This window comes from Plecotus auritus (genome assembly GCF_963455305.1).
Source record: "Plecotus auritus genome assembly, chromosome: 12".
NCBI classification, from domain to species: domain Eukaryota; kingdom Metazoa; phylum Chordata; class Mammalia; order Chiroptera; family Vespertilionidae; genus Plecotus; species Plecotus auritus.
Genome location: NC_137778.1, coordinates 26,459,738 through 26,478,702, shown reverse-complemented (window position 1 = coordinate 26,478,702; position 18,965 = coordinate 26,459,738). Strand labels below are relative to the sequence as shown.

At 47.7% G+C, this 18,965-nt stretch overlaps 2 protein-coding genes across 4 annotated transcripts; one reads left to right on the top strand and one right to left on the bottom strand.

Moving 5' to 3' along the window:
- Positions 1-1,025: 1,025 nt before the first annotated feature.
- PIGC (phosphatidylinositol glycan anchor biosynthesis class C) lies at positions 1,026-3,628 on the bottom strand. 3 transcript variants are annotated; one of them, XM_080648930.1, is made up of 2 exons: positions 3,369-3,628; positions 1,026-2,425 (listed from the first exon to the last, which is right to left on the bottom strand). In XM_080648930.1, exon 2 carries the CDS (start codon positions 2,207-2,209, stop codon positions 1,316-1,318), a length of 894 nt encoding a protein of 297 aa, XP_080505056.1. In that variant the 5' UTR covers positions 2,210-2,425; positions 3,369-3,628; the 3' UTR covers positions 1,026-1,315. The 3 variants fall into 3 exon arrangements, with proteins under 3 accessions (XP_080505056.1, XP_080505057.1, XP_080505058.1); XM_080648931.1 differs by lacking the exon at positions 3,369-3,628 and adding an exon at positions 2,504-3,366; XM_080648932.1 differs by having other exon boundaries at positions 1,032-2,425; positions 3,202-3,370.
- On the top strand, positions 3,167-17,396 carry LOC308237265 (uncharacterized protein C1orf105; the record flags this gene model as incomplete). Its single annotated transcript, XM_080647813.1, has 6 exons — positions 3,167-3,382; positions 4,388-4,473; positions 5,389-5,479; positions 12,454-12,528; positions 14,107-14,174; positions 15,893-17,396. The coding sequence occupies 6 exons, from the start codon at positions 3,167-3,169 to the stop codon at positions 16,011-16,013; spliced, it is 657 nt and encodes a 218-aa protein (XP_080503939.1). The 3' UTR covers positions 16,014-17,396.
- Between the last annotated feature and the right edge of the window lie 1,569 nt (positions 17,397-18,965).

Sequence of the window (18,965 nt, the reverse complement as noted above, 5' to 3'; positions counted from 1 at the left end):
GCTATTCTGGGGCCACTGGATGCATTTTGTGTCTTGGCTCTGCCCACAAGTCTCCTACATGTCACCTTAGTAACAACAGTAATGATAGCTAACACTTATACAGTGCTGTGTCCAGCATTCTTCAAAGAACTTTGCAATTATCTCATTTAATCATCACAGTGCTAGAGGTACTTTCATTCCCACTTTCCAGATGAAAAAAATGAAACACAGTTAAGTGAAGTAACTAGCCTATGATCTGACCACTTACTCCCCCTCAGGTCAGCTGGACTGCTCATTACCTGCAGGGTAAAGCCCAAACTCACAAATATTCACAGGCCCCTAATTGTTACTCAAGCCTCCCATTCCAATTTTTCCTCCCCATCACGTGGAACTCCCATCTGACACTGCCACCTTCGTGCTTGCTAAGAACAGATGTGCTTCAGTGGTGGGCACATTTTGCATGCAGTGTTTTGGGGAGCCTGATTTTTGACAGAATCCACAAGTCATATTTCAGGTTAAAAATCACATTGACAGCTATTGAGATTTCAGTTAGAATTTCATTTGGCATTCTAAAGATCTGAAGCCAGGCCCAAATTCTGACTAGATGTTCTGCTGGGGCAGAGGAGGGGTCACCACTAGACCATCTTTTGGCCACTTCAATCACACCTAACCTCCAAGACTAACTTCAAATGGCATCTCCTCTAGTAAATATTTCCTAATACTCCGGCTCAATTTGACCTCCATCCTCTTTGAATTCCCCCAGCATTTTGCTGTATATTATGGCACATTCATGTTTCACTAAGAACGAAGTAGAAACTCTGAGTTAAGATTAAGAGACCAATTCTATAGTGTTGGGCAACAAAACTAGACATGGCATCCAGAGTTCTAGGATCTGAGCTCTAGGTAAATAACGGAGCCTGAATTAGTACATTGAAAAGGGTAGAGAAGTGACTTTATTAACACACACTTGTGTGTTTTTATTATCTCTTCACTTTTCATGCCCCTTCTATCTGCCTTCTGCTTACAGAAAAACCAAGACACAATTTGTTGGATATGTTGTTTTTAATAAATAGAAACCACATCACTTCCATTTGTTACAGTGAGTAAGACATGGGAGGTAACTATGCCTGAGGGCCCCAGAAAGCTTTTTCATCCACCAAATGACAGAAAGGACAGCACCTTCACCACCAAAGCCTTTGGTTCACTTCTTCTTTGGATCTCTGTTCTCCCACCACATCAGCCTGCTGCTTCCAGAATGGATCTCTGCCTTCGATTGGATCCTAGTTGGGAGGCTGGTCTATCAGCTTGCCTGAATAACAGAATGGAGTTCCGTAACTTAGCTGAGGAACCTGGACAAGTCTTCTTTGATCTCAGCCTCATCCCAAGGCCCATGAATGTTTTCTTTAAAAAGCTGTAGGCGAATGAGGTAAAAAGGGCAGAGGCAGGAGATAGACACCAGCAGAAGTGCAAAGAGTGTGGCTCCCACCGCACTAATGGACAACAGGCCCCCCAAGGCTGAGAACGCAAAGAGCACTGTGACTCCCACATAGCTGCGGGGAGTACATGCCTTCAGTTTCTTCTGTAACATGGGCCACAGAGCAAAAATCTGGATGGCAAATGTCACCATAATGAAGGCATGCAGGGTCCGGGGCAGGCGTGAGGCCAGGCAGACAGAAGCAAAGATGGCCATGTTCAAGGACAGGGTGCTGGACACAATGGCAGCATTGGCACCATAGTCGAAGAAGATGAGGTGGCCTAAGAGCATAAAGACTGACATGGCGTAGATGGTGTCAGTGCTCACAGACTCTGTCAGGGTCTTCAGCACAGGCGAAAAACCGTATGTGAAAGTAATAAAGACCAGGGCGCTCTTGAGGTCAGCCCACCGGGTCCGCCCACTCTTCCTCCGTCCTTCACCTCCATCAAGGAGATCGAACAAAATATAGCCAATCAGTGACAAAGCCAGGCCAGTCCCTAAAAGCCAATGAGGGTCCAGAAGACCCTCGTCCATATACCACCAGATGACCCCAAAAACGCAGACACTGCACAGCTGCTGTATCACCACGCTGGATTCAAATACCACAGCCCAATACTGGTATTTCCGGGCATGGATGTTCTTCCGGAGCTCTTCCAGGAACCGCTGGTCCACGTAGTTATCAGGAAAGGGCTGTCGCTCATATAAGACTTTCTGCCACCTGACCTCCGTGGTGTTAGTTACAGGTTGGGCACACATTATCCTTCCCCTCAGACTCAGGCCAGTTCAATTTCCCATGCAGAAGTCCATGTGGTTCTTGTTCTTTATAAAGTCTTGAAATAAGACCTCTCCGGAAATCCCATGCTGTGTTGTGGTTGATATTGTGCCGACCTTCTCTTGTTCTCAAAGGCTGCAACCCAGGCAAGGCCTGCAAGAGGAGTTTCTTCTCTGAGGCAGGACAACACAGCCAAGTTCCTAGAAAAAGACAGACCATGAACCTATAAAACTGCTGAAGGTTAAGGGCAGGGCTGAGTTAAAATCAAACCAACTCACTTTATTAAAAATCTGAGCAAAATATACGTGGTGACCCTGTTATAATAATAACATTAAAATTTCCTTTCAGGTTTTAAATGACCTTCCCTGGGATAATAGACATCTGTCAGCTGTCACTCATTGAGTGCCTACAATGTGCCAAGTGCCTCAAGTAGCTTCTTCTTTCATTCCATGTCCACAATCCTGCAGGCTAGTTAGTTCCACTTTAGTAAAAAAGCTTAGTAAAATTGCTCAGGTAACTCATCCAAGTTAACAATGGTCAGTGGTGGAGCCATATGCAAAGTCTCACCCCAAAGCCTGTGCCTCCCTCCAAACCAGCTCTTAACTCGGGGTTCACACCCCTGAGGTTTGTGGATGGGCTCAGAGCGTCCCCAAGCCCTGTCACTGCATGCCTGTCGCTGGAAACGTACAGGGACAGGACCCAGAGCTTTGACTGGGTTCTCAAAGGCATCTGTTACTTAAAAGGTCTGAACAGTAAACTGCATCATACAAATGTGAGCTCCACGTTTCATTTAGCCAAAACCAATGATTCAAAGAAACTAAAGATCCTTTAACTGAGGTCACCACCCTCTAAAAAGCTATCATCCAACTTAGAAAGATAAAAATCTGTGGGGATCGGAGACAGTGGCCCGTTTGCCACAGTGGGTAAGCCAGGCGTCAGAAATGCCAGCAAATGTGCTTTCGGAAAAGGCTCTTACGGCCGGACCGCCCTTCTGCCGCGGAGACCACGGCAGGTTTGGCTGCACGAGCCGACCCCGGGGCCCGTCACGGCAGCAGGGACCCCGGCCCGGGCACCGCACGCCCGCCGCCGCCCCGCCACCCAGCCAGGAAGGAGGCCCCGAAACAGGACTCCCTCGGAACCCACCTGCCCGCCAGTTCGTAGGGAAGCGCGGCCGGGGGAACCGACGCCCGCCTCCTTCCCCGTCCGGGGCGCCGGGGTCGCGACGGCGGCGGAGCACTTCCGGGGCCGCCTCAACCTCCGCGGCCAGAGCGCCCTCCCTGCGCCGGCGCGCTCGCTGCTGCCTCTAGTGGCAGTTCACGAGACTCCCGCTCGGGGACCGCGCGCTCAGAGCCCAGGAAAGCAACCCCGCAACCGAAAGACTGGGGACCTGGCATCCGAAGGGCTGGGGTGGAGGCTGGGCTGGACGCAGAGAGCTAAGCACGGCTGCTTTTACTGAGTTCCTAGCATGCAGTCAGGCCCTTGGCTGGGGACTTCCCAGGATCCGTGCATTCTTTCGACACAGTCACCGAATCCCTACAAGGATCTAGCGCTGTTTTAGGTGCTGGTGACACAGCGGTGGATGAAACAGGCAAACATCCTGCTGCCCGGGAGCCTTCTGTCCCTTGCATTGGCCTGTGACGTGTGATGGTCGTCCCGCCCTCATAGGGGACAGAACTGAGGCTCAGGGAGGTTGTGGTTGGCTCAGAGGTTGTCCGAAGCCGCACAGCTGCGAAGTGGATGAACGAAGTTAATGTCCTTCTCTTTGCCTGGAGAAGGGATGAGGGTGGCCGACTCAGCCAGAGACGTTGACTAGCAGGTTGCTGATACTCAGCGGAGTGCATGGAAGCATCCGAGTGTGCAGAACAGATGAACATGACCCAGAAGCAAAGGGACAGAGAACACATGACACAGTGGACACAAAAGTCGGGAACCCTGAATCCACTCGCCACCAGCGTGACCCGGCAAACAGGCTGAGCTTCCATTTCTTCATCCGTAAAACGGGGACGACACTGTTTGCTCTTGGCCATTTTATGGGAAACTCAAAAGAGTTAACTAAATGTAACTGCTCACGAAAATGTATTGAGTGCTGTCTAGCTGCCATCAGCTTGCTCTGGTCAAGCGCGACAGATTTTGGAAAATGATTTCTTTCCATTTCTCTCCAGGCTTCGGTTCCCAAGTTTGACAATATCCCCTGGCTTTGTGAGGCCAGCCTCAGAAACAAGCCCCTCGTGCTCAGCCTCCCCAAAAGGTAAGAGCTCAGCTGCTGGTGGCAAAGGCTGCAAGAAAGGTCACACGGGGCCCTTTTTACCTGGTTTAATACACACGGGAGAAAGGCCACACATCTGGTCAGCTGAGAAACCCATGTTAAGTGTTCCCCAATTGTACAGTCTTGGGTAGCAGTGGGAGGGGGTGCAGGCCAGGGGCTTGAACAAGGCGGGCCCAGCACACAACTAGGTGCCCTCAGAACCTGCTCACTTTCACAGCCAGGTCCTGGCGTGTCAGATGGGAAGGGAAGGGGTGGCTTTTTCTCCAGCCAGCCAACCTCGAGCTAGTTGCAAGGAGAATGACCTGCAGTGGTCAAAGGAGCTCTCCACGTGTCTGTACGGGGAGGGTTTGGGCAGCGCTGGACCCTTGTTGAGAGAAATGACACCCACCTGCCTCACAGGAAGTCTAAGACAGCATGGACCACACCTGTGAGGTGCCCTGAGCTTTGGGGAGGACAGGTGGGAATGCAAAGTCTTCTGAAAAGCTGGCTTGTTTACTAGTAAGTATCAGCAATTCCCGAGGATTAGAAATTCCTCATCTGGCCAAAGCTCTGGGTTCCAAGCTGTTTATTTTTGACAAAACCCTTTCTGTTCTGTGTCACAACTGCTTTGCCAAGGCTCGCTAATACTTAAAGCACATTTAGAACTCTCATACTGTAATAAAATGAACCACACCGGCCCGCAGGTGTGTCTCCCTATGAAGAGCATCACTACTTCACTTGCAAACCGCCAAGAAAATTCCAGGGAAAAAGTGGTTGGAGGAAGGACATGGTCCACGGGAGGAGGTGGTGGATTGCCCCGCCCGGGGATGCCCCATGGCTTCTCTCTGGAATAGCCAAGGGCCTCGCCCTTCACACCAGAGACTGTGGTTCTAACAGGCTTTTGTTTTGATCACTCAGATACCCTCATGCCTCCGCCACTTCTCTGAATTCATGGAGGAAGGAAGTGAATTTGCCAAATACGTTTCAAGTTCCAAATGGCTTATCTAAGGTACTCATTTTTTTTTTTCTTTAATTGCGAAGAAACCAATAGCACTTGTAGGATGACAGGAATGTGACTCCAAAGACACTTCCTGTCTCCTTAGCACAGCCCGAGCCTGGGACATCGCCGGTGTTCAGGAGACATTTGCTAAGTGAAATGAACGAGCCCCAGCCAATCACCTCGCTCAGGGCCCCCAGGTCCACGAGAGCTAAGAATAAAGGCCTGAGGAGAGAACCATCAAAAAGGGAAATTAAACATTTCATGTTGAGGCATCTGCCCTGGGACCTTCAGGGACTGAACCACACCTCGCCTCACCGAGGGCCTCCAGAATTTATGGTGCTTGTGACGTCAGCACCTCCCTGAGGTGGAGGAAGAGAGAGAACTCGGGACACGAGCAGTTTCTTCACCGGAAAAATTACCCAGCACGGGACGATGTGGGCAGTGCAGGAGGCTGCGCCCCTAAAGCATTTGGCCGGAGCTCTGTAACTGTGGCCACGTCGTGACCAGCCCTCACGTCAGGGGATGTGCTTTCGGGGCCCTTTTTACCTGGTTTAATACACATACAGGGATGAGCAGGTCAGTTCCTGCCTACACAAATGGCAGGGCTCAGGGACAGGCACAGGGCTGCCCAACATACATCAGGGCGGGGGCGGGAGAAGCGAACAGAGACGGAGTGGAGCCAGGGCGGGATCCAGAGGTAGTGGCATCTCACCGGCTCGGAAGATAGTGAGGAAGGGCCCGGGAAGCAGACCTGCGACTGAGCACACAGGACTTGCCTGCAGAGCTTTGAGCGCTCAGCTACAGGGGGCGGGCTTACGTGGAAGGGACAATGGAGCTGGGTGGGCCTGGCCACAGCACTGAGGGTCAAGGGCAGGGCTGTGCTTTGGGGTGACTTCATGAATCCCCTAACACCCAGGACAGGCAAGCAGGTGAGAGTGCCTGCCGCCACGACAGAGGGGCTGAGCGGGGACACGCTGGCGTTGGCAGGCCAGGCAGAACCAGCAAGAAGCCTTCTAGTCATTTAGTCTCCTTGAACTTCGTAATGTTAACGTGAAAAAACCACTGAAACCTGTAAAGAATTTTTGTGAGTTTCTTTGAGCCAAACTGTCGACATATGCCGGGAAGCAGAACCTCAACGAATTGAGATAATGCTCCGGAGAATGGCAGGTCACATTGGTGATAGATTAAGGAGGTGGGATAAAGCAAAGCGGTGGGAAACCCCTGGGATTGGATAAAAAGTAAAATGATGGACACATACTTAGGTGGGTGCAGGAACAATTAAAATGATAATGAAGGAATTTGTGGTATCTGTCCTGGCCCCCACCACATTTGGTTTTGCCCCAGGGGCTCCAGAAAAAGGGAAGTTACAAGTTACCCAGACATTTCAAGGGTATGTTATCATAGATGCAAAAAGACAGATAGGCTCAGTTAAGGTAAAGGTTGACCTTGTCAGTGAAGATACCAGCCTAGGACGTAACTACCCACCATAACTGCCTTTAGTTAAAGTTTAATTTCAGACCATCCTTTGTGGTTACTTTAGGTCTCTGAGTTTGCAAGACTGTCATGCAGGCCTCCCCTGAGCTTGTCAGGTCAGCATGTGGCCCCTTTTGTCCACACTGTGCACCTAGTGCCACCTCCTCCAGGTTTGCTCTGGGTCTCAGCACACGTGCAGAGACACTGACTCCAGGCCCCCAGGACACAGGGAGGAAGGCATTAATAAGGCCCAGGGCAGTGAGAGGTTCCCCTTCAACTGGGCTCGGAATTTCATGGCGGCAGTGCTCATGGGTGGCCACTAGAGGGCAGCCCAGAGCAACAGCTTCCCAGGCTGGGACAATGGGCACAGCCCGAAAAGTCAGTCCCTGGGGGACTCAGGTCACAAGTCCATTACTGCTGTTGGTACCTCACGGGTCTCTCTCTCTCTCTCTCTCTCTCTCTCTCTCTCTCTCCCTCCCTCCCTCCCTCCCTCCCTCCCTCCCTCTCTCTCTCAGCAACCTTTTCCATCTTAGAGCTTTCAGCTGGGCCTGAGGATTATATTAACCGCAGACAAATTAGGGAAATTAGGGGGAGAAAAGCACGCACATCTATTTACCATGTTTTACATGACACGGGTGCCCTCCTACAGAAACAAAGACCCAAAGAAGTGGCAAGGCCAAAACGTTTTTATACGAGAGAGGCAACTGTGGAAAAGTAACTCAACTGCACGGGGAGGCTAAAGGGGAGAAGAGTTATTAAACAAGGTCTGTTTGCAGAGAGTTCCCTCAGCTTCATCTTCTGGTCCTTTATGATAAGGATGTTGCTTTCCTTCTGGTGTAAGGAGGGCCTCTTCCTTTTGGGGTTTTATTTCCTACTTTTAGGAAGAAAAAGGGGGTCAGTGCACCCTCCTTGCACCTGCGGCCTTATAAAGTGCCTTTGGCTCCAAATAACCCTGATGGCCCATTGGCATGTTTGGGAGAGGCATATTCTGCCACCTTCATAGCACAACTGCGTCCCTGTTCTGTTGAGACACCTGGCAGGTATCTCAGGTCAGCTCCCAGCCCGTCACACAGACTCAGATCTCAGTCGTTGGCTGCAGACCTGAAGGCCTGAGCATGTCTGCTGTGCGGTAAACAGCCGCAGCTGCTCCTTTCTGGAAAGCAATGAGCAATGATGCATCTCATGGGAGTGGAATGCCCTGTGGACATGCTATCTCTCCCTTTATCCTCTAAGTGGGGACCTGCTGAGAGCTGCAGGCAGCCCTGCTGCCAACCAGTCCTCCTGGCCCTGGGTGTGGTGCAGAGGTCCTGCCCCGGCTCCCTCTTCACTGTCACAGGTCCAAGGGCAGGACTTTGATCATCCACAGCCAGGTGGTGTTCCTTCCTGCCCGGGAGCTGTTCCGGGCCAGTGCAGGTGTCTCTGTGCCTGGAGCGCAGGCCTCCCTGACGAGAGAGGGAAAGAGGAAACAGGTTCAGAGACAGAAAGATGGGAAGCCGAGCCAAGAGACACAGGGAGACATAAGGAGACAGAAATACAAGAAAGGAGATGAAAGGGGAGAGGCAAAGCTCGCAAAGAAGAAAGATAGGAAACGAAGACAAAGAAACGGAGCCTGAACGTCCCCCATGAAAACCTCTACTGTGGAGCGGCTTCCCTGTTAGTCATGACTGCCACCTGCCACTCAAGGCGTCCACTCAGGAAAGTGTAACTGGATAGGTGGATGAGTGAGGCCAGGAGTTAGTCATGACTGCCACCTGCCACTCAAGGCATCCACTCATGATGCCCAGGACAGGAAAGTGTAACTGGATAGGTGGATGAGTGAGGCCAGGAGTTAGTCATGACTGCCACCTGCCACTCAAGGCGTCCACTCATGATGCCCAGGACAGGAAAGTGTCACTGGATAGGTGGATGAGTGAGGCCAGGAGGCAGCTCACTCAGCTCCATGGCAGGCAGAGCAGATGTGTGGGGGCCACTGCCAAGACGCTGCACCCCCTTTCCTGCTTGCCAGGCTTGGGTGTAACTGACTAGAGCCCACAGTCACTCATGGAGGGTGAAGGGCACCCGACTCTGCATTCCTGCCCCCGGGACGCTGTCTCCTCTCTGATCCGTTGTTTTCCAGTCTAATGAGTCAGAATAGAGGTGAGAACTTATTGCCTCTGCTTTTAGCAGCCCGGTGACAAAAAGCCCTGGCTAGTGACAGGGCGCAGGGCCATAGCTGAGAAAATACACAGGAAGGGCGACTTCCAATGTACTCATCCTCAAGAAATCTTTCTAAGACTTCTCTCACTGACACTCAGTTTTTGAAAGCTGGTGACCACCACAGAAACTACCTTGTAAACGCCTAAGTTTTTCTCTTGTTGATATAGATACAACATATATAACTACTAAACATCCGTGGGCAAACTACGGCCCGCGGGCTGGATCCGGCTGTTCTATCCGGTTCTCTTGCTCTCCCCTCCGCTCCTTTACTTTGAATTTATATTAGTTCACACAAACACTCCATCCATGCTTTTGTTCCGGCCCTCTGGTCCAGTTTAAGAACCCATTGTGGCCCTCGAGTCAAAAAGTTTGCCCACCCCTGTAAGACCATCTTAAAGGGAGGTAATCATGAACACCAATGACCTGAAATAAAATGGTAATAATAACCAAGTTTAATAAGTCAGAACGGCAGGTACATGGCTGTTGCTTATTGTGTGTGTGTGTGTGTGTGTGTGTGTGAAGTTTTTCCGAGTGACCAGCAAGATAATTTTAAAAACTACATTCAGCTACATAAAACTACAGAGGTGGCTGGTATTTTCAGAGATCAGGACAATGTTTAATTGTCATAGGGTTATTTTGACATGTTGAAAACAGTTCTCTGAGCACCACTTTTTGTATTCTAAGGGATATAGGCATCTTTATCCCCTTATATGGATCCTAAGAGCCCGCTGTCCCTTGACCCTTCAGCCGGAGAACGTTCTGGTGGGAAAACTAAATAGTTGAGCTGTGTGACAGGCACCCTGACCTTTCTGGGCCACATTTTGCTCATGGTGTTCGTTGAAAGAGTTGAGCCAGGTGACCTCTGTCAGCTAAGGCAGGAGTGAAAAGGAGAAAGAGGAATAGAGGTGCTGAAGGGAAGGAAGTACAGAGGCAAATTTATCAGTGCTCCTTGAATCGTGCTATTTTTAAAGTCACCATCTGCTACTTACATTTTCAGTTTTTGTTGTGAGACAGGTGAGAGAGAGAGAGAGAGAGACACCAAAGATTGAAGGGGGCCAAGGACTCGGGCCATGAGCTGGATCTTGGGAACGTGGCAGACGTTGACCTCAGATATCCAGATGTTTCCAGCTGTGACATGTGAAGAGCAGGCTTTGGCTTCCTGGTCCAGCTGAAACCTGCATCAGACCTTAGCCAGGGGACAGAGGCTACTGTCACTCACCAGTCACAGCTGACATCTGCTCTCCTGGGGACAGCTGCTTGGGAAAGGAGAACCTCTAACATTTCAGAGCCTCTTTCCTCAGTGGCTGCGACTCTCTAATACAACCCGGGGCCCGGGCTCTGAACCTTCTATTCCTGCCACTGCTGAAGGGGACTCGGCGGCAGAGCCTGACGGCAGGGCGGAAGCTGCAGCCGACAGAACATGGGATCCCAGACTGTTTGCATCAACTTCTTTCCAAGGCTCTTCCTGATCCCTCCATTCGGACGTTGCCTCTCTCCTTTCTGGAGGCCCAGAGTTTCGTTGCCTCTTCTATGACACCTGGTGCCCCCAACCTTGAATCGCAGATTCTGGGGGCTATCTCAGTCTCAGAGATGTGAGGGGTGGATGGAGGGGCTCAGCCCCAGGACATTCCACCCCTAGAACCTCAGGGAAGATATGGGAGAAGGTTGAATTGGCCCAGAAGTAGAGGAGTCAGCACAGGATACTTCCTCTCCAGTGTCTCTTCTCACTGCGTCCCTCTTCCCACAGGACAATCCAGACACCCCGCGCTCTCCCAGGTGCCGGCTGGTCATTCCTCTGTGTAGCTGCACAGTATTTTCTGGGCTGGAATGCCCTCCTCCTGCCCCCTCCTGTTCACCTACCCAGGCACTGCCTCCTCTTTAACCTTCTCAGACCCCTCCCAGGGGCCTCAGTGTACTACACGATTGTACACAGCCTGCTGTGTGGTGACAGCGTGGAGGCTGTGTCTCATTTATCTCAGGATCCCAGTCCCTCATGAATGGGCAAATGAACGAGTTTGTATTCTTCCCTGGTCTTCCCTGGGGCCAGGAATTTTGTCACCACCCCCTCCACATGGTAGCCTCACAGTGAGTGTGTTGTTGTGGGGTGAATGAATCTAGTCATTCCCACTCATACTGTAACATACCGACCCATAGCACGGTAAGACGGAGTCGATTCTTTTAAAGCACCCAGTAAAAATGAAGTGCATTTTAAACATTTGTTGGAAGAGTCCAACGTTGTCCATAGTTTTTCGTCCTCACACCCCCAGTGTGAAGCTCCATGGGGACCCACCCGGCAGAGGTCACGTAGGAGCACCCCAGGCACTCCCCACTTAGCTTAAACATGTCCCTCCTCCTCCTGTTGTGCACACCTCCCAGGGCAGCAGGGACAGCTCAGGGCCCAGGTGTCACAACAAGCCGATCCAGTGGCAGGAGAAGGCTTCTGTGCAGAGTGGTGTCTGCGGGTCCCAGGACCCTCCTCCCCGTGGTCTGCGCTTCCTGCGAGCATGTCTCAGGACGCTGCCGTCAGGGGCATGAAGGAGGTGAGAGAACCCCAGGCAGAACAGGAGTCTCAAGTTCCCGCTTGCTCCCTCACCACACGGTGGGCGGAGTGGAAATACCTGGAAGCCTCCCTTCAGCCAGGGCAGGAGTGAAGTCAGGGAGAAAGCAGCGCTGAGCCGACCAGGAGCTTTCTCGTCCCTGGCCGGGGGCAGCCTCTGTTCCCCAGAGGTGGAGGAGCTCGGGACCCTCGCACCAGCTCCAGTTCTGCTTTTGGCTCAAATTGTGACTCTCGGGAAGTGGAGCAGGGCCACCTGGTGCTGGACAGTGTAGGCTGGAGAGTTAAGGTGTGAGAAAAGAGGGCAATGCGTTGTGGGGCCAATGAAAGGTTTGCGGAGGGAAGTCTTCTATTCACTTTCCTCAAGCCATTGGAGGTCCTTATGTCCCCATGGTGGACCCTTGTATAAAATGGGGAGAGTGCAGCCCCTCAAACTACGTGCTCAGGTCGAAAAGGCAGACCTTGGTTCAATCCCCAGCTCCCTCCTATCCCTGTATCGCTGTCTCAGGGGCCCAAGGCCACCACCGGGTCTCTGGCTCAGCCCTCCTGCCTAAATAAACCCTTTCGGAACCTACTGAGGCTGCAGTCAAGCCTCGATTCTACATCCACCCAGGATGGGGCTGAGACCAGAGTGTCCATCTCTGTTTTATGGAAGGAATAACTGTTAACCACTCTCACCACTCCACCCTCTTCCCACTTCTTTGCTGCCCCAGATACCACAGCATTTCCTCACTCCTCTCTGTCTCCTCTCTCTCCTCAGGCCAGGAGGAACCAGAGAGGCCCCGTGCTGGGCAGGAACCAGCAGCTGTGCTCCACATGCCAGGAAGTGAAAATGGTAAGCCTGGCGATGACAGAGATGGGCAAGGGATAAAAGGAACCCAGATTACAAATGAAGGTGTGAAACTGTGTTTGCAGATGGTGTGATCTTATATATGGACAGTTCTAAGGCATCCACACACAACAAAACTATTAGAGCTGATCAACGAGTACAGCAGAGTTACAGACTATAAGATCAATGGACAAAATTAATTTTATTTCTATACCCTACCAATGAACAATCCAAAAAATTGAGAAAACAATTCCATTTGCAATAGCCTGAAAAATTAAAATACTTAGGAATAAATTTAACAAAAGAAATGTAAGACTTGTACAACAAAAACTATAAAATATTATAGAAAGAAATTAAAGAAGACCTAAATAAATAGAAGTAATCCCACATTCATGAACTAGAAGACTTAATATTGCTAAGTGGCAATACAGTCCCCCAAATTGATCCATAGATTCAAGGCAATTGCCCTTGAAATCCCAGATGCCTTTCTTGCAGAAATTGACAAGCAGATCTTAAAATTCATATGGAAATGCAAGAGTTACAGAATAGCTAAAGAAATGTAGAAAAAGAAGAACAAAGTTGGAAGAATCACACATTTTTTATTTCAAAACTCACTACAGAGCTACAGGACTTTTAAAGAAAATAGACAGCAAAGACCACATATTGTACGATTCCATATATATGAAATGTCCAGAGTAGGTGAATCCATAGAGAAAGAAAATAGTGGTTGCTGAGGACTTGGGGGAGGTGGAATGACTCCTGAATAAAGGAGTCATGAAAATGTTCTGGAAGCCGATTGTGGTGATTGCTGTACACCTTTATTAATATACCAAAAACCACTGAATTGGACACCAATGTGGTAGATTTTATAGTATGTGAATTATGTCTCATTTTAAGAAAATGATTAGCAACAGAAAATTATTTTTTAAAAGTAAAAGCATAAAATAGATGAATATCAATAAAATAAAAATCCTAAGTAGGATGTGGCTTGGATAATTATTACTGGTGCTCCATTATTTAGTGTGGGGTCACCAGGGCACACTTCACACCTTCATGTATGCTTCAAAGTGAGTTCATTCATCCACTAATTTGGTCAACAAATATTTCTTAAGGTCCTGGAAATACTAAAATAGAGATGTGGTTTATGGCCTCAGGAAGCTGAAAGTCTATAAGGGAAGCCAGACATTAAGCAAATGACTACTAGGACAATGAAAAGGTTATGAGTATTCTAGTCGAGGCAGCCTAGGAGCAATGAGATCATTGAGCAGCCATCCAGGACTCAGTAGTGCCTGTGAAAAAGTGATAGTTGACCTGAAATCTGAAGAATGGTGTGGTGAGCTCACCAAAGAAACTTGGAAGATTTACTAATCTTGAGGTATCTAACTTCAAAATCTGATAACCAGGGAAGAACAAAGACCCTATGACATGTGAGCAGGGTAATTCCTTCTGGTTCATTCATATCACAAAAGGATACAGTTCTGACTCCGATATTAAACAACTTGAGTTTGCCAAGGTGGCACATACAGTTTATGAACATTGAAATGCAGTGTTAGACAATGTTCTAAATGAGACTGTCTTCCTCAGGTACAACCAAGAACTATGATGATCCCAGATGATCTGAAACATTCCTTTGAGAATTGTATGAGTCATAGGTAAGTCAAATGTTTAAACTGGGACATGGCTAATTCTGATTATATTGGTTTGGGGGCACAAAGATAATGAATTGAGAAACAGTAAGTAGAATGTTTAGGGGATGCTAAGGGATTGGGCTTCTTTTATTTTTTATTTTTTATTGATTTTGAAGAGAGAAAGAAAGAAAGAGATTTATTCCACTTATTTATGCATTCATTGGCTGATCCTTACATACGCCCTGAATGGGGATCAAACCCAGAACCTTGGCATTTGGGATGATGCTCTCTAACTAACTGAGCTACCGGCCGGGGCCAGGGAATGGGCTTCTTGATTGGTTTTGTTTTTTGGTTAAACCAGATAGTTAGACCCCAAAAATTTTTTCACCCTGAAACTAATGTAGAAGGTTTTATCATCCTTTCCATCTTTGCAAGAACAGAACAAGGAATAAGACAGGAAATGTATTTGACAACTTAGGCAGAAGTAAATACAAATTCTCTATGTAGATGGCATATCTAATTCAGGTCACAGAATCTGTCGTGACTCTGGGACATCCGGTGCCCTCTTCAATAACTAATGCTCCTTCTCTTTATCAGTTTGGTTGGTTGTTACTTGCTGCTTTCTTATCAAAAGCAAGTATATCAGAAATAAAATCCAGTCAGAATTTTGATTAGTTGGATTTCAGGTTTTTTTTCCTGTATTTAACTATCAGACAGGGAAGAAATACTCAGTTTTTACTTTATTAAAAAACTCAAGCCTGTGGCTCAGTGGTTGACTGTTGACCTATGAACCAGGAGGTCCCCATTTATTTCCCAGTCAGGCCATATGCCTGGGTTGCAGGCTCGATACCCAGTAGTGGCATGCAGAAGGCAGCCGACCAGTGATTCTCATCATTGATGCCTTTCTCTCTCTCTCTCTCTCTCTCTCTCTCTCTCTCTCTCTCTCTCTCTCTCCCTTCACCTCTGAAATCACTAAAAATATAATTTTAAAAGAAGATAATACAATTTAAAAACAACAACAAAAAACACCTCAAAACATGGACTCACCCTGCATCAGGCACCAAAGTAGGTAGAATTGCTTTGCCGTAGATGGTTGGACATACAGTTACCCTTATATATGACCAATCAAAAAGGTTATTGTGATCTAATGTCAGTCTACTTTTTTCCTCACACAGAGAGCAATAATGTGGGAGGATAATAGATCTTTATTACATTGGACAGCAGTAGGTGACCTCAGGGCCATTCGCTCCACACTGGGGTGTAGACCCCGGTGCATTAAAACCACAGTGCCTGGCACAGGTAGACAGTATCATGGAGGACATGGGTATGTGAGCATTACAGGCTCCAGCACCCATAACATTCACCTACACTGAGTCCATACTTTTAAATAGTTCTTATGTCAAAGCACAATTAAAGTTATTCTAGTAGTCTTTACGGACTGCAAATGGAAAACTCAGCTATCGAAAGTCAGGGAATTCTGAGCAAAAGTTCACTCTTCTATGAAGGAGACTTTTGCAATTTGTTGCCCCAAATTATTTATCTTGCAAGTTTGGTACTTTATTCAAAAGTACTTTATTTTTGCAAGTTTGGCTCAGTCGTCTCTGCTGCGAGACGGTCTCAGTACCAGGCTAACAAGTGCTGGATTCAAGAGGCCATCGCTGTTTTAAATCATGTAAGGACACATTCCTTTCAAGCAAGCCCTAGTCAAATAACTAACGTGGTTTCTTGCTTTCCCCAATCAGAATGAAGAATCTTCAGCCATCAAAAGCTCAGACTGAACCCAGGTGTTCCCCTGATGACATCTCAACAGGTTTGCTTTCTTTGGAAGTATGTGTGGTACGAGGCACACTGCCCCCGGAGTAGTAGAATGAAAAGTTTAATCCCCTAAGATAATTTCTAAATTTTCTGAACAAATTCCCATTCTCTTTTTTTTAAATTAAATTGATTGGGGTAACATTGGTTAATAACAATATGCAAGTTTCAGGTATACAGTTCTATAATGTATCATCTGTATATTGCACTGTGTGCTCACTACTCAAAGTCTAGTCTCCTTCCATCACTATATATTTGACCCCCTTTATTCTCTTCATCCTCCCCTACCCTTCCTCCCTTCTGGTAACCATCATACCATATTGTCTGTGTCTATGAGTTTGTCTGTTCAGGTATTGCTTTGTGTTTTAAGCTCCTCAAATGAGTGAAATAATATGGTTCTTATCCTTTTCCATCTGACCTATTTCACTTCACATGATACTCTCAAGATCTGCCCATTTGTCGCAATTGGCAATATATTCTTTATATATTTTCATCATTTTTTATGACTGCGCAGTTCTTCATTGTGTGTATGTACCACATCATCTTTATCCAGTTATTCATCAAAGGACCCTTCACTTGTTTCCATGTGTTGGCTATTATTGTGAATAATGAATGCTGCAGTGAACATACATATATCTTTACAAATAAACATTTCTAAAGTTCCCAGGCAGATACCAGAAGAGGGATTGCTGGGTCATATGGTAGCTCTATTATTTATTTATTTTTTTGGAACCTCCAAACTGTTTTTCCATAGTGGCTGCATCAATTTACATTCCCACCGGCAGTGTATGAGGGTTCCCCTTTCTCTACATCTTCTCCAACACTTGTTATTTCTTGTCATATTGATAACAGTCATTCTAACAGATGTGATGTGGTATCATTGTGGTTTTGATGTGCATTTCCCTGATAGCTAGTGAAGTTGAGCATCTCTTCATATATCTGTTGGCCATTTGTATGTTTTCTTGGGAAAAGTGTTTGTTCAGGTTCTCTGCCCGGTTTTTTAAATTGGATTGCTTAATTCTTTTGTTGTTGAGTTGTATGAGTTCTTTATACATTTTTAATATTAACCCCTTAGCAGAAGTATCATTTGCAAATATCTTCTCCCGTTTGGTTGGTTGCCTTTTTGTTTTGTTGATGGTTTCTTTTGCTGTCTGTGCAGAAACGTGTTAGTTTATTTTTGCTATTATTTTTATTCTATTTCTTGCTTTTACACTCCTTGCCTTTGTGTTAAGTTCACAATAACCTTTCTGAGACCAAGTTTAGTACCTATGTTTTCTTCTATGTATTTTATTGTTTCAGGTCTTATATGTAAGTCTTTAATTCATTTTGAGTTAATTTTTGTATATAGTATCTGATAGTGGTCTAATTTCATTCTTTTGCATATGACATTCAAATTTCCCCAGCACCATTTATTAAAGAGGTGTTTCTTTCTCCATTGTATGTTTTTGGCTCCTTTGTTGAAAAGCAGTTGCCTACACACTAATTGTGTGCTAGGAAGGCAGTCCCGGTAGTACCAGTTAAGGTGGGAAGAGGAATGCATTCCCACCTGGAATGACCTTACCAAGGCCTTGAACCTTCCACCCCTCCAGTTTCCTAGCACACCTGCCTTCTCCCAGAAGCTGCCCAGTGCTATTCTTATGTTCACTTGCTGTTGATGGAAATGGGGTAGTGGCTCTGCCACCAGCTTCAGCGTTGACCTAAGTCTCATCTTTTAGAGAAGCAATACTGGGCTGGGAAGGTGGGAGTGGGTCATTCTTCTGGGTGATAGAATCCAAGGGTTCAGTGCCATGCAGGCTGTCATTTTAGAGACTTTGTCCAGCTTCTCATTTGCTTTCACATTGACTGAAGTCGCCTCCAGTTTTTCTTCCATTTGAAACACACAGTAAGGAAAATCAAGGTCGCTTTCTTCACTTCACACAGATGGGGAAGTGCAAGCTCTATTCTGGCGGTTGCAGAGGAGCTAGAGCAGAACTGAACTGAGCAGGCATCAAGAAGGAAATGAGAGCATAGAAGGGGTATCTTAAAAGGTCCCAAAAAGGAGGACCAGAGACTCTGGTAACAGCTGAGGTTTGGAGATGTACGCTCTAGGGGGGTGGAAGACTGCTAGTCCCAGTGACTCCTTTTTTATGAATACAAAAGTCTGGCCTAGCCCATGGACAAAGTGGACAAAGAGCCAGGAGCTAAGAGCCTCCTCTCAGTGAAAGCCCCGCTGTCCTCGTGTCTGCAACCACCTCATTCTGTTGAAGCCAAGACAACCCTGGGTGACAGACATGTGCAGCTGGTTTCAGGGGTCTCTGTAGCAGCCACCCAGTCCTGAGTTTCCTTTGAACCTGGATTTTTTTTTCAGGTCTGCCTCTCAAAGGAAGGAAACACACACACACACACACACACACACACACACACACACACACACACACCCTTCCCTCATCAAGAATGTTTATCTTCTGATTCTATAGGACAGTGTGATAAGATGCCTTTTATTAACTTAATAGCCCCAGGAGTGTATTCCAATGGCCAACACGAGAGCTAGACTTGGTGTACGTGATTATGATCAGCACATTATGTTCTTTCTTCGACAGACCTGGTTCTTGCCCATACAGTCCATCCAAGGACAGAACAGACAGAGCCTATGGTGTTGGCTAGGAGCTGAAGCTGGGTAGATCTACAGTTGATTCTGGCCATGTTTGTGAGCTGAGCTTTGCTATTGTGTGTGCTCTCTGAGGTTATGGCAAAGCACTAGCCTGGGAGCAGAGACCTGGCTTCAGACCCTAGTCTGCCCATACAAGCTTTGCCCAGTTATTTAAACTGTTTGGGCCTCCGTGTTCCCACCTGTAAAACTAGAGAAGTGTTGTGCCTCCCACCCAGCCCGGCCACCCCCACTCCCGAGAGAGCCGGAACCTCAGTACAAGCAGCCTTCACCTTTGATCTGCCCAGAAAAACTGCTGACACTTCCCCAGCCCTGCTGATTTATGGGGCTTAGACATGTTCCTGCCACAGCGTGTG